The sequence below is a fragment of the Anser anser genome, assembly GCF_964211835.1.
Source record: "Anser anser genome assembly, chromosome: 5".
Taxonomy (NCBI): domain Eukaryota; kingdom Metazoa; phylum Chordata; class Aves; order Anseriformes; family Anatidae; genus Anser; species Anser anser.
This window is the reverse complement of record NC_139725.1, coordinates 55798531-55814298: the sequence shown is the minus strand read 5'-3', so window position 1 is coordinate 55814298 and position 15768 is coordinate 55798531. Positions and strand designations below refer to the sequence as shown.

Here is a 15768-nt window from a genome sequence, read left to right as displayed (position 1 = left end):
AACGGAGCGCCCTGCTGCCGTGAGATCTGACCCCTGCAAGCAGCCCTTGTGCCTGCTGACAGTTTTATTTCTCAAAGTGAAACGCACTAACACGCTAGCAAATAAAAGCAGCTATGTCCCATCTTAATCCTTCCCTTTGCATTGCCTGCATCTGAAGGTAAGTCCAAAGTCGAAGCTCCGGTGATGGTTCAAGACCTGACCCCCCTGCCTTTAGATCCTGCTGCATCAGCAAGAAAGCTGTACCGCAGACGCAGGTGTACTGACACATCCAGCACGGCTTCCGTAGCTTGTCAGAACCATCTTAAGCTGTTTACCAGGAAAGGCCTTTTGCTAGTATACACGATTCCCTTAAAGCTTTTGCCAACGCAGGCTGGTTCCTGAAGTTGCACCCTCAGCTGGTGCCGTCGCATCAGGAGAAGAAAGGCTGGGCTGGGCTTTCGGCACGGGGAGCGGGGCTGTTGGTGAGGCCTGCCAGGAGGAAGGGAAGGGAAGCCTCCCTCGCTGATGTGTGCCTCAGGGGCCACGTGGATGCACACCGTGAGGACGCACGCAGAGGACTCTGGGGAGAAAAAACCGCTTCTTGCATGTGCAACGCATTTAAGCTCCAGCTAGAGATTCGCTCTGCCCCGGCATCAATGCTGCTTTCCTGGAGGGGTGGCACTCCTGTACCTGCAGAGAGCCCCGGGCGCCTCATATGTGCCACAGGGGAGAAGGATGAGGGAGATCTGACAGCCCAGGGGAATCTGCACCTTTGGGACCCAGCACCAAATAGGCAGAGCCACTCAGACCACTAACCTACGAGGATATGGGATCTGAACAAAGATGGATCATCCAGCAGTGCAAATCTGACCCTAAATCAGAGAGGCACTTGACTGCATCAAATGTAATGATCTAGAGGTTGGGATCCCATGTAAGACCATAAAGCAGCACACGGTACCTGCTGGCAGGGAGGGAATACTCGGTCCCACATGTGACCTTCCAAGATGCAGATAAGAAAGTGAACATGGGGTAAATGAATAGAGCACGTGCCTAACAAGAGCAGGCTTACGGCAGAGCAGTTCTTTGCACGATTCAGTACAGTGCTCCCAATTCGGTACAAGGAGTGCCAAAGCCAGAGGTACCCCGCTATCAGACCGTGGCTTGAGTTAACTCTGCAGAGAAGCTACAGCCTCAGATTACATACTTCAAGGCAGGAACATGCCCAAGCAATGCAAGTAGCAACATTATCAATGTACTTGTCACAACGGGTAGAAGATTTAAAAAGTTATTTGATCAGATGGTTCAATGCAAGAGACATTACCTTGGATTAGAAGAAGCCTCCCTCACGCAGACTTTATTATGGAAATTGCTACTTTTTGCACTCCTAAAGAATATCTGATTCCATGCATCATTTCCAAAAGCCACAGATTCATAGAATGGCTCGGGTTGGAAGGGACCTTAAAGACCACCCAGTTCAACCCCCCTGCCATGGGCAGGGACGCCTCCCACCAGCCCAGGTTGCCCCCAGCCCCATCCAGCCTGGCCTTGAACACCAGGGATGGGGCACCCACAGCTTCTCTGGGCAGCCTGTGCCAGCGCCTCACCACCCTCTGAGTGAAGAATTTCCTCCTGACCTCTAATCTAAATCCCCCCTCTTTTAGTTGAAAGCCATTCCCCATTGTCCTGTCATTGACTGAGCAAAAAGTTGCTCTCCATCTTTTTTATAAGCCCCCTTTAAGTACTGAAAAGCTGCAGCGAGGTCTCCCCAGAGCCTTCTCTTCTTCAGGCTGAACAGCCCCAGCTCTCTCAGCCTTTCTTCATTCACTACTATGGAAAAAAAAAAAAAAGTTTGACACTATCAACAGAGCCAGTGTGGGGAAACAGACTCAGACTAGCAGTCTCACGGAAGGTTCATCCTAGGTCTCGTACCTAGAAACATTTCTCAACTCCTCATCCACATGTCATGCTGTATATGCTGAAATTCGTTTTGTATTATACCAGCAGCATGAAAACACAGCTTTCTGAACAAGTGAATAAAGTAATTCATGAAAGAAGCGGCCTCATATGCAAAAGCAAACAAAAACCTACCAGAAAACCTAACACAGAGCAGCCACTCTGGGTGAGCAGACTACTCAAAGGCCAGATCAAGCAGCCTGCTGTCAGCCAGCCTCAGAAGCTGCCAGCGAACACCCAGACACAAAGCCCTCTAAAGAGGATGAAACCTTCCACAGGGTTCATTTCCCACCCTCAACAAGATTTTGAAGGCTCCTGTCTAACCCCAGAACTGTTACGTTGCCCACTGTGCTAGGAAGACGAACTAATAAAAGCACTGTATCAGAGCCAAGCTTCTTAAACAGCACGGATAATTCCGCTACGCCACGACCCAGGGCTTTTGTGCAGCATGAGGGCACACGCACAGAAGGGGTGTGTGGGAACAGAATAGCCATCGGGCTAAATTACAGCTCATTATTGTTGTTACTGATAATAAAACCCATCGCGAGAGAGTAGGAGCCATGCTGACCCCCTTTCTAATGCATACAAAAGCCAGAGAAATGAACAATTTGTCCCTTAGCCACCTCCTTGAAGAACGTCACTCGGGCGGATAGGACGCATCGGGCAGGCCAGCAGACAACGAGGGGAGAGAAGCCGGAGTCACGCTGCGGAGCTGCCCACGGCTGCTGGAAGGCAGCGATGTGCTGAGAGCATGGAGCTGCTCGGGCAGGGCACAGACCTCCAGGTGCGGCCGCCAGCCTCCAGCTCCGCGGCAGCTGGAGCAGGAGAAGCCTCTGCTCTGGGATGGTGGGGGGGTTAGTCACAAAAGCAAGGCTTCTTGGTTTAATGTGGGGGTTTTGGTGGTTTGGTTTTGGGGTTGGGTGGTTGGCTGCTGGCCTCCCTCACTTCCAAGCACAGCCAGATGAATGAAGGAAGTCTGGAGCAGATACTGGTTCTCAGCTACCCAGAAGATCTCTGCACTCGAGTGAATAAGAAGCTGTGAAACTAGGTGGAAAAGGATAGGGACTAAGTGAAGGCAGCTTGATGTTGGACGGGAACTAATCTTCATTGTATTTTCTGAAGTACTTCTCAGATGCTTTTGTTCCTTCTACATATGCAGTTAAAAACCCATTTTGAGATGTTTGGGACTGGCCCCTTCTGAGAAGGGGAGGACCTTTTGACAGCAGCACTCTTTGCACTATGGCACCGGGGCGCTGAGAATCAAAATTTACATCTCAAACTTGCTTGGAAAGGCTCCATTATCCCCTGGGTGCAAGCAAGTTGGAAGGAAGCAGAACAGAGACGAGACAAACACATCCAACGCACAGGGGACTGCGTAACCTAAAGGGAACGACTTACCTCGAGGGTGGCTGTGGCTCTAACCCCCAGCTGTCTGCCCCAATCTCTCGAAATTCTTCCCCTTGCTTGCTGCAGGAACAGGTCAGCTGCTGGACTAAAGCAGCTGCTTCCTCACTGAGCATGGCAGGCCATGAACTAAGGCAACAAACAAGTGCCTGCCGCAGGTTAAGTCGAAGTGGAATTCCTGGTACCCCAGACAACATGAAAACATGATATGTGGTCACTGCTTTTAGCCAGGATTTAGAAGCCCAGTCCTTACTCAAGTTATTATTTATTACTTCCGATCCTTGCCATGCTAGGAAACTCATAACTACCCCTACCATCATGTGAAAGTGCATGAGAAGCATATGATTGGAAAATAACTTGAATGGGGAGGGCAAAAATAAGAGTACAGGAAAAATAATTAGCAGGAGTGGTTCCTAATTAGAGCAAAGAATGCTAGAACAAACATTATGGAGAGGGAAGCTCTGGCACATGTTCTTGAGAAAGTCTGGCTGCTCTGCCTCCTGCACTAGCACCTCTGTAAAGGTCACACTCAGCAGCAGGATGAATTCATCACAGCAAACTTATGCCCGTGACGTCCTCAAGCATTCCTCAGTGAAAGACGCATCCCACAAGAGCTCCTCCCTGCCTGCACACAGCTCCCATCGCATCCCTTTAAACGTGCTCCTGTTGGTGCTTTTGCTGACCGGCCTGCTCCAGGACAAAACGGTTCCCTTCCAGACCCTGACCCTTCTTACTCCTCCCTCAAAGCTACAGTAAGAGACACGAGGTCAGGAAAAAAAGACCTACCCTGAAAGGCTCAGAGCCTGCCATTCCCACTAAAGCCAGCAAGACTGGAGCACGCTCAGCCCGGCCCAGGGCTGGGCCCGAGCAGCACTGCGTAGCTGCAGCCTGCTAGTTCTTGTTACACTGGTCCTACAACTTACACAGCGCCTATCAGGCTGGCTAGGACTGCTCCCAAACGCATTTCAGATCAAGGCTTGCTGCCAGGGTGACTCTTAACAGTGCTATCATCACTCCATTACATCCACGTCACCTCGTCTCTAAACTTCTCTTAAAAAAAACCACACGCGTTTCTTCCCAGTGCCAGCTCTGGTTCGGTCCCTGCAGTCGCAACCGTGGTGGCAGCTGGCATTTTCAAACTGGGTCATCTCGACACGTTTGGAGGCCTGTTTCTTACTGCAGTGAAAAAGAGGAACAAACAGGTGGCAGGAGAGAACAAGGCACATGAAGAAACTGGTGACTGCCCCCCCCCCTCCCAGCACAGCAGCAAAAATTCCTCTGGGATTACACAGCTACCTTAGATAAGACGCCCTTTTCCTGGATACTCTCCAACACATTTCTCTTTCTTTGGGTGTTTTGGGGGAATTTGGGGTTTTATTTTTTTCTTTGTTTGAAAAATTCCACTGTACCTTGGGTGAAATGCACCCCAAACGCACGCGCACACACCAGTCCTTTCGAACTAAATTGCTTTCCCGGCTCTAATACAAACCACTGCTGTGAAAGGGTTAAAGCCTCATCTTCATTTAAATATGCATCCAGGATCCAGAAATATCAACCTGCAGTAATAATGATGAAAGAGCTGCTCTGAGATTTCCACATGGCATTGCAACAGCAACGAGCACAGCAGCTGACAAACAAAGGGGGAACTGCAGCTAAGTTTGAGGCAACCCAGCCGTTTCTGGGATACACCCAGAGCCTTTGAAGCCTGCTATCTTTTTTTGCTGTTGGTAAGATCGACACTTTAAGCATCAAAAGTTGCCTCAGCTGAAATGAAATGCTGCCTACCTTCATATTTGAGCATTTTCTTAAGTGCAGCAACTGCAGCTTCTGGTAGAAGTGGCCATGACTGTATTATTTCTATAGCTACACTCAAGCAGAATCCTAAATTAAACACCAGTTATCTCATTTCTGGATTCATGGACTTGTATTCTTCAGCTATGGTATTTGCATCCAAGCTTCACAGCTGCCAGGTTTGCTGCATAATATGAAATTTGGATTAGGGATAAACATAAACCCAATTCTGCTCTTCCATTAATCCTTTTTGCTGTCACTGGGACAGCCAAATTGGTATTTCTAGGGAAGGAATGGAAGGAACACATACAAATAGAAAGATCAGAAGTGTTTTTTGATCTTTTTTGCCTTTTTTTTTTTGCGGGGGGTTGTTTGTGGGGTTTTTGTTTTGTTTGTTTCCTTTCTGTCCTCCCTGGAAGCAAGAAAAGGTGAGCATCTAGCTGCAGGCAAGAATTATAACCCCTGAAGTCCACCCCTCAGAGACCTGGAAGCTTTGGATCTACCTGGCAGCTATTTTTACGGCTAACATTTTTCTTATTCTCAAAGAAAAAAAGGGGGGGTGGGGGGGGGGAACACTAACAAAAACCCTCAGACACAAACAAGAAGAAAAACCCCAAACAACAAAAAAAAAGCGCAATACACACGCTCCATCTTACAAAACCTCCCACTGCACTCAGCCAGCCCCAAAGAAAAAAGCCTAAGCTCGGCTCAGAGTTCAACACCACTTTTCCCTCTGGTGGCAGAGCCCGAGCTGCTCCCACTCTCCCACCCCAGAGCCAAGGGGGCTGCGCTCTCCGTGCCAGCGCAACCTTCCGTGGGGTTGCGTTATAAACCAGATCACTGGGTCGTAACCCCCCAGCAAGGGGGATTGGAGGGAAGGGGGGAAATCATCAAAACCACAGTTCCAGCTATTTCAAAGGCCTTGCTTGCAGCATGTTGGAGAGGAGGGACAAAGCAGCTTTGCTGCTGCTGAACACACGCGGGACTCCATCCTCCTCCTTGCTGCTGCAGGGGGCACAGGGCTGCGTTGGTTCCTGGGTACCTCTGAAGCATTAATCCCATTTCACATGCATCCTGTTAAACAGAGGCTTCATTTTTAAAGGGGAAATTTTAAGATCGCTTTCCCCAGTCTCGTCTCTCCCATTTGTGGTTTTCCGCTCACATTTATTTATTGCTAGCGCACCCCGTGCCCCAAGGAAATGAGGAAAATGAGAACTGATGATGGCAGTTAATGGAGTCGTATGTCCACACAGAATTCACAGGCCAAAATAAGTGAGCCGAGGGTGAAAGGATACGTGGAAGCAAAAGCCCTTCTTGGAGCCATTTGGCTCGGCTACCACTGAAAACAGAAACTCAACACAGAGCGTGTCGAGCCTTCTCAAAGCCATGCTCAGCACCCTGAGAAGACAAATATTTTCCTGTCCTCTATTCTGTCATTTTAGGTTAGAAAATCCAGATAAAGGTGATTTTCAAGCTCGTGTCACATCTTTTTAAAAGAGAAAGGGAAGAATAACCACAGCCTGTTCTATGCAAAGATTAACCCTCGAACCACAGCTCGAGACAGCCTCTAGTCACTTAGAAGCAGCCAGCCCTCCGAAATCCGGGGATCCACCTCTCCGTGGCACCTGAGGATGGTTACCAAAACTCTCTCACCCACGAGGCAGTGGCTGGCAGGCTAACAACCAGCACACGCTCACAGCCTCCGGCAGGACCCAGGCTTTGAGCTCCCAGAGGCCAACTCGGCGCTCCCAGGGCCGGGGCGCCGCTGTTGAGCAGGGACAGGTCCCTCCCCTTGCCAAAACGCACCCCACAGGGTTAACGTCCCCAGTAACCATAGCAACCAGCACTTCTTTCTCCATCAGAGCCTCAGCTGGCACGCTGCTGCCTTCCCAGGATCGGGTTTTGCAGCACGTTTAAGGACCCCCCCAGCCCCTTTTGTCCCCACAGCCGGGGGGGGGTTGGCCGAGCGCACGGCGAGGGTGCCGGAGCGCCTGCTGCTCCGTGCGACCAGCATGCCTCCGTCCCCAGGTGCCCTGGGCACATCCACCATCCTGCCCGCAGAAAAGGGGGCTGGCTGCGGTCTCCCCAGGCACGCTGAAGCGGGCACAAGGAGACGCAGGGGCAGTCCCGCAAGCAGGGTAACAGAGGGAGGGCTGGGGAGCGCCCGGAGCTGGGGCACTGCTCGGCCATCAGGTCGAACGGAAGAGCAGGGGACCCAGCTGGCAGCCGTGACCTGCCCTCCCAGGGGTGCTGGGGACAGGGCCGCCTCTTCAGCACCACCCAGAAGCTGCAAGTCCACGGGGGACACCCACCAAAACATCCCCACGTCCCGATAACGGTGAGGAACCAAACCCCACATCCAGGGCACGTGCGTGCTGTCAGGAAGAGAGCAGACAAATGACTTTCAAAACAGAGCTTATCGCAAGCTAAACAATACAGCTTTCTCCTCTCGTAGTTCACCTCTGAACTACAGATGCATAAAAGCACTCATCGCATCCTATTCTCCTGCCTGCTTTCCATCCCTTCCTCCTGGGCAGCCGCAGCATGCCAGCACTTGCTTATTTCCAAACCAACCCAGTGCCACTTTTATGGTTCCACCCATTGGAGCACTTGGCACAGCGATAGACACTGCTGCGGTATAAATAGCTTCATGCTGGCCCAGCTAACTCCTGTGCAGGATCTCCACAGCATCATTACAATGCATTTTTCACTCCCTGCCTCTCCCTCCCCACCTCCCACGTGCCAGGCAAAGAGTGCGGATGCCCGTCTCCCACCGAGCTGTTCCTGACCCCCCTCTGGCAACTGTTATGACCCCCTGAAAGAGGAGCCCGACAGGAGATAAGGACCACGCTGGCAGCGTTCAGCTTTGGGATCAATATGGGGCAGGGCAGTAAGCGGTTTGTGCAGGATTAATGGTTAACAAGGCACAGGATAAGAAAGTGAGCAATGTGCCAACAGATACTTTTGTGTGTGTTTTTGTTGTTGTTTTTTTTTTTTTTTTCCTCTTTTTAAATCTTCTCTACCATACCCATTATTTTGTGGCATCCAGGCAATCAATTCCTCCAACGTGCCAGCACATGGGACGCAGACAACCCGTAACCACCTGCGTGAGCCTGGAGCAGCAGGCATGCAGGTCCCCACCAGGCTGTCAGGGCAGACTCGCTGGTCCTTCCAGGGCTCGTTCCAGCAGCTTACAGAGGACCCGCAGACACGCACCTCTGCCAAACATCAGCACGCACAGCTCTGGGCACTGTCTCAGGGCTGCTCGCAGGTTTCTGTGGCACCTGGGTACTGGAGGTGGATCCCAGGAGGCCGCACTGATTCCACAGAACCGCTCTGCTCGTGGGACCCACCAGCTCTGAGCCATCGCTAGCGTGTGCTGCAGTAACTTCCATCTTCACACGGAGCCCCAGGAACACAGCAAAGCCCTAAGACTCTTACCACAAGAACAGGATGGATGAAATCCTAGCTAGGATTCACAGCATTTACAGACCAAGGGGCCATGCCAACTTTCTGGAGACCCCAACTCCTTCCGCTCCTACTTTATAGGGCCAATGATTTCCTCCTCCCAGGATAATACACATCACAAAAGCCCGTGGTTTAAAAAGGCATCAAGAAATAGGGAATCCTTCACTTCCCTGGATAACTTCCAATAGTCAATCAAAAAAATTAAAAAACACACACTCAGGAATTTTATTTCAGTCTCTGTGGACTTTTCTTGCAGCCCTTTATTTACATTATATACATCTTTTACTATGTCAAAATTCTCCTTTGAGAAAATTCAACAGTCCCCTTTTAGTCTCTACTCAGTAAACTGAACAGATGGAGTTTGCTTCGTCTTCAGTTTTCAAAACATTTCAGTAGCTCCCATTCTCCATTCTTTTCTCACATTTTCCATACTAAAGCTGCTATTCTGGCGTGTTTTTTTTTTTCCTGAATGCTGCAGGATTCAGAGGCAGCAAACCACTCCAGTTACCACCTCATTCTTTATCCCACATCACCCTTTGGGGCCAAGCACGATGCTGGGAAGCCCTTGCCAAATTACCTACCCGCTGTGCCCCTAGAATTGCACTCCAAGCTACTTCTTTCCAAATATTAGTCTTGATAAGGTAAGGCCAGAGCTTTCAGCGCTGAGACTTGTAACTCTGCAGTCAGGTCATTAAGAACCCACTACACTGGCATCAGTCCAAGCTAGGAAAAAGACCCAAAGCATTCTGTAAGACTAGTGGCAGTGTTCGCTTTATTTACCATCTTGTCAACCTACGGCTTACCCCTCAGTTTCTCTCCACAGCAATCCCGTATCAACTCCATATCGTTGATGGAAGTGTGGATCATCAACCCTATTAGGCATTCTCACAGACCCCATTTAATTAGCATTCACCGTCAGCAAATGCCAAGACTGGTAAGTGAACACCAGAACAGCTGAAGAGACTTCCTTTCCCCTGATGCTCCTTCTTCGTAAACCATGAAGCAGATTAGGGAACTTTGCATGCCATACACCAAATGCCCTACAGACTTTGCAGAGCACTGCAGTGCTTCGTTCTTCATAGTTCATTTTTGGCTAACGGCAGGCAGAGGTAGGAATGACTGATACTTCCTTCGGTATTGTCAGCTCAATTTGAGCTAAGACAAAGAAATGTCCACTCTTACCTTGTTCTTGTTCTCTCCCTCCCTGCAGAGCTGCCCTCTCCCCACCTGCTGGAGAGTTCCTACCACCCCCAGGCCCCCTCAGCCACCTCTCCCGGTGATCCTTGGCTGCTTGCTGCTACCAGATTGACAACCACATCCCCACACCCAGCTAGGTGCCTGGGAGATATTTGTATGTCACGTATTGCACAAGAGGATCATACTTCTCTCCCCCAAACACTGTATGAAATATTCATTCATTTTTTTTCTGTATCTTTTTGGAAGGTAAAATCACTGATGTGCCTACGCTGTTACTAAAATTTTAATCAAGTCTTATGAGAAATTTTTCCTTGCCCTCACATTCACAAGTTTTCCCCAACTTTTGTTGTGCCAGCAACAGTCAACTGCTACCTAGTTTTTAAATCAGTCATACTACGTTTTTCATTTCTTAGGTTCATGACATCTTAACAGATATCATATCCTTTTTACTCTGTAATATACTTGCATATTTTGTGCCAGTTACCACGATACTGAGTTGAAGATTTTACTGTTCCACTAATCCTTTCTTTTCCTCCTCCATTCTCTCTTCTGTCTCCAAGAAACCCACTTCCTATCAGACAAAAACTAAATGTTCCAAAGCACAGCTGAGATTCAGAAGACTCTCAGACTTGAGAGGCAGCTACAGGAATCCTGTGTCACAGGTGACCCGTGCAGTCTTGCCTCCTGGTGGAGGCATCAGTTTTTTGCTCTTATACCCCTTCACAGGTTTCCAGCTGTAGATAACTGTCAAACGTATCCCTCTGCTCATCAGTCTTACTTAGTTCAGCACGCAATAGCCAGCAGAGAGCAGACAAGACACCACTGGTAAGGGAGAAAGCAAACATGATCTTTGCAAAGCCCTTTTTATCTGCAGATCATAGTACTATTATCCTTTTATAACTCAAGGGGCAACTTCCTCAGTGGACCAAATGCCCCAGGGCAGATCCCAGCCACTTCTTGACCGAGCCAGTTTATGCAGCCTCCGCTGCCTTAATTAGCAGAGGCCTCACAATGGTGCTGTGATGCATCTCGGCCCCTGGGCCTAGGGAAAAGCCGTCTATCAATTTAATACTGCCACCACAAACATCTGCAGAGGACAGGCATGTAAGATTCTTATTCTTGGTCCCAGATTCAGAAAGAAAAAAAGGTACAAGCATAAAATCAAAAATAGCCTCTTTCAGCTGCCTCCCCTAAAAACGTTTAGCTTTAGTTACTGCATTCAAACAGCAGCCCTTTAATCAAGGAGTCCCACTTATTCATGAGGACAACTGTAGCTAGACAAACCTTTCAAACACTAGTTCTGCCATCTGGCAACAGCACTGAGACTTGTTCCCAAATACACACACAGAGCCGGTAATTGCCCTCACGTGGAATTCCAAGGCACTACAATTGTTCTGGCATTTAAACCTCCATGAGCTCCAGATGTGAATTTTATTTGTGGCTTTATCAGAAAAAGGTACTACAAATTGCCATAGATTTCTGCCACCCCATAATTCTAAAACACTTTTCATTTTGCTCTCAGCAGTTATTTCTGTCATCTTCTATGGCACCAGCAAACAAGATCATGTAGGCCTGAGAGTAAGTATCTTAAAGAATTCATGCCAAGAAAAAAAGTGTCACATTTCTCCTGCTTTCCCTGCTTCCATGTATTTGCTACACTGAACAACTGCCTGAAGGGAACAAAGTTCTTTTTGGAGGGTTGCTTTGTAGGCTTTTCTTTTTTTCCAGTGCTCAAATTAATTTCAAAGCATAATAAAAAGGTCACAGACATAACCTCTCTACTGGAAGTGGCACCTTCACATTCTCTAAGTGATACACTTATGAGAAATGGAGAAAGAAGAATTTGAAGAGACTTACATTTTGCTTCAGAGAGATTCTGATTAGGCGACCAGACCAGCATGCCGAGGTTCTCCCTCTCCTGACTTCGTCTTGCAAGTTTGGCTTAAGAGAAAGCAGATACAATCCAAGTTATAGAGAAAGTCGTTTCAGATGCAAAATGTATACAACAGTAACTTATCACACATCTGCAGCTTTTAATCAAGCCATGAAACCCATCTGCAGAGTCAAAAGCCGATCTTCTCATTCAGACCTGAGGCTTTTCCTTGTGTTTTTTTTCAATGCATCACCCCCTGTATAACATGACAGATACCACACACTCACTCTTTCATGCAGCGCACTAAGAAGCATATGTTAGATCTAAATTAAAAGTTAATTAATGTTTCTCTTCCAGCATACTTGATTATTTTTTCTTCCAGCCACTGTTAAATGAAAAAGGGAGGAGCTAGGCTCAGGCAGCAGGCTCCAAGCCCTTAGTGTCAGGAGACCTTACTGTGCACTTAGATTAACGCTTCAGGGTAGGCACACGGATGAGGCTTCCAGATTTCACTTCCTAGAGCCTTCTCCCAGATCCATCCCAAGAGCCCTGCTGTGCCGCCCTCCCCCGTATATCCGCACGCCCACCAGAGGACCACTGGGTGTCCCAGAGCAGAATCAGGCCCTCTGCTCAACCCATTCAGAGCAGCTCTCGTGCATCACGCCCACTGTCTGCGCACACCCACGCTCCTGAAAACACGTCCGTTTTTAGCCAACCTAACACTTGTTGAGCATGAGAGCACTGAAAGTCTGAAGTGAAGAACCACAGCTGCACGTACTTTGAAGAGGAACCTCAAGGTAAAGGTTAAGTTTCAACAACAAGTTCTCGTGAATCTGCTGTTCTTGGGTGATGAGCAGTCAGAAGAGGAGGAGGAGGAGAAGAGAAGAGAAAGAAACTTGCCCTGTTGAGTCAGCACGCCCAGCCAGCTCAACCACCCGCCCTGGCCAAGAGCAACTTGCAGGTCCTGTTATGAACGGGTGCCTACAGTACTACTTCCACTACAGAACTTCGTAATGCTGAAGGTTTATGCAATGTTTCAACACGACGCTATTCTCTCTGTGCTGCACAACGAGAGACAACCACCATTTCACGATGCGCTGAAAAACACCACGACAGGTGAGGAAAGTTCTGCATCTTCTGACGGAAGACGCAATGCCAGGACCCTCCTCTCTCGTCACACGGGTATGAAACCAGGACATTATCTGCTCCTCTGTCTCCGCTGTGGCAGAAGCAGAAGCCTGCCAGCACCCAGCCTTCTGAACAGATCAGAAAGTTCAACGATTACAATGCTATGAGCACTCACAGGTTGATTACTGTTTTTAACACTAGATCTGCTCAGCTTATAACATTTAGGAATAAATGACAAAAATACTTTAACGAGTTTAAAGTAAAAACATGCATATATAGCAAAAATAGCATGCATAAAAAAAACACGCCAATAGCATATTTACACTGAACTAAAATTTTTACTTTCAGCTACCCAGAGTCTACCTTATTTCTCAAGCCTTGCCAGAAAACAAACTTATTTTCACCACTGATTTCTTAGGATTAATATCCAAAGATCATTATAATCTTTTAAAAAAGGAAAAGGCTGTGTAAAAGGGTAGCAACTGCACACCCAAGGTATTCTGTGCCCTGTGCAAGATCATTACTTTCTACACTAGGCAGAAAAACAGGACTGAGAAAAGACAAGAGATGGGGGGTGGAGACTGGGGCTATATATAGAACAGAAAAGGTGTCTGAATTTATAATTACATTTCTTGAACTTTACCAAAAAAACCTTCATACTTCTGGGATTAAATTTTACTTTCGCCCCATACCAAGTCTAGGTCAGAAATGCAAAGGAAAATGCAGCTTTAAGCCTCTTTATCAAATTTCACTCCTCACTCTCCCTGCAGCAGTCTGTCCTGCTATTTAGTTCATTGCAGGGTCTGAAATATACAGAAAGAAGGCTCTCTCCTCACTTGGCATTACATTGAAAAGCACTTCCACATCCCATAAAAATACTCAAGGGCAGAAATCATCAGGCAGGCCTCCAGAAGCTAAACCCTCCCAACCCCAATCCCACACCCCTCCCCGCGACAGTAACCCACCCCCATTTAGGAGTCTGGCGCCTGAATTCTGCCAGCAAGCCTTCACACCCTGGCAACCCATCAGCCTGGCTCACTAAACCGGCCAAAACGCCTAATCCAGGACAAGGGAAAGGGTCTCCCCCTGGCGCAGCAGGCTGACACGCCAGGAGGCTGCCACACATGGCACAGGGCAGCCCGGCTGTCCCCTCAGCAGGCTGCTCCCTGAGGAGAAGGTAACACAAAAAGGTCACAGCCATCCCCAAAGCCTGGGAGGCGGCAACCAGGGCAAGGTGGTATTGCAGGATCTTGTGGCATCAAGGTGGCCGGTGAAACACGTTCCTTGACCTCCTTTGCCAGGGGAGTGCTTCACGTTAGGGGCTGCCCATGTCCAAGCCTCCCACCCCTTCCCTCTGGCCAGGATAAGCCTCCCGCTGGGCCTCACTTGAACACGAACTCTCTGCAAATCATCAAACATCATCAAGTCCAACGTGAGGCGCCATGCTGTCTGCAGGATCCCCTCCTGCCCAAGTACCACAGCCCCGCTTCTTCCCCTCGCCTCCCACCAGCCTCAGCAGCAGCCCGCACACGTCCCTCAGCCTTCCTAACTCAGCAGAGGCCAGCACGAGGCATACGCCAGGGTTAAGTTAGAACTCTGCAAAGGACAGACGCACCTACAAAGGCCAACACACATCAGAGAACACAGAGGGCAAACGCCCCCAGAGGCTAGGACTCCCTCCCTAGCACCACGTATGACTTAGCCCCATATCCTCCCCTCCGTCACCCCTCAAAGCCCACAGACCCTCGCTCCCCATCCCCAGCAGGCAAGGCAGACCCAGCACCTACTCCTCCTAGCAGCCCAGTGCTGACCCCTGAAATACAAGCAGCACCAGGACCCTTGCTACATGACATAGCAAGGAAGAGCTTAAGAGCTTGCTCAGAATTCAGAAGCACGTTGAAATGGTTATTTTAGAGCGAGAGCCATCAGGAGAGAGGATAGGGCATGGCACAGCTTTTGCAGAGCAGTTATTACGTCCCTTTTCTATATCTTTCCAAACAGCACAAGGCCCACCAACATGGGGGAATTTCTTCCCCCATCCTCTGCTTCTGCACAAAGGTTAACAGGGTGAATTCAAACACTCTACACTTTAGTGACAAAGCTAAAAAGCTACATTAATTTAATCCATTATATATTTTACATTAAAAGAGCCACTTAAGGAGGGCAAGGGTTACTCTTTTTAGGGTAACATCAATTTAGGATCAATGGGGTTTACTCATTTAAGCAAGTGCAGTTAAACCTGTGCAACCTGTGTTTAAAGAAGCTGTATATTGGCAGAAAGATTGTCTGACATTTCAGTTAATCCTGCACTTTCATCTACACTACCCACTAGGTATTTGTAAAGTCTCTGCCGTACCCATTAGCTCCCTATCACAGATGATACACGAGCAAACAGTTCGAAATCATTTCCCCACTGCTGGCTCTCCTGTTTGTCCCAAAGTCACGGCTCAGAGGAATCACAGACCCTTCCTCCTCTCCTTTGTTCCAGTGCCAGAACCCATAGGGGATGCAAGTTCCCATTGCCTTCACCCTAGCAGAGATGGGCAGCCCCTCTGACCAGGCACAGTACCATGGCTCTTTTCCAGAGCTGTCCCCAGAACATGCTCCTACCCCATTTCCTTAGCCGCACAGACAACTGTTTGATGAACCATACACTGAACCAGAAGAGGGGTTTGATCCAGGTTAAAACTCACTTTGTAAAGAAAAGGCCATTTTTTAAGTTTGTCCCACTTACAGCCCTGGTTGATGGCACAAGCCCACTAACATTTCACCTGGTACAAGGGAAGAGATGAGGCATGACCTGATATCCACCAGCCACATCTCAACGGCAGCATGCAGCTGACCACACAGTGCATAGGAACATGGCGCTCTGTTGTGCAGCTCGGTAACACAGCTGTTTGAGTTACTAACCCCCGTCTGCTTGTAGGGTGATGTCCTCCACCCCTGGGGACTCCCCACACAGCCCCTGGTAAGGC

At 48.8% G+C, this 15768-nt stretch overlaps 1 protein-coding gene across 1 annotated transcript in view; it reads right to left on the bottom strand.

Annotated features, from left to right (window-relative positions):
- Positions 1 to 15768, bottom strand: part of RCOR1 (REST corepressor 1) — an 84303-nt gene that overhangs the window by 30500 nt on the left and 38035 nt on the right. Inside the window, exon 3 of the mRNA XM_083840191.1 lies at positions 11650 to 11733. Within this exon, the coding sequence (XP_083696317.1) occupies positions 11650 to 11733 (84 nt within the window). The remainder of the gene's footprint in view (positions 1 to 11649; positions 11734 to 15768) is intronic.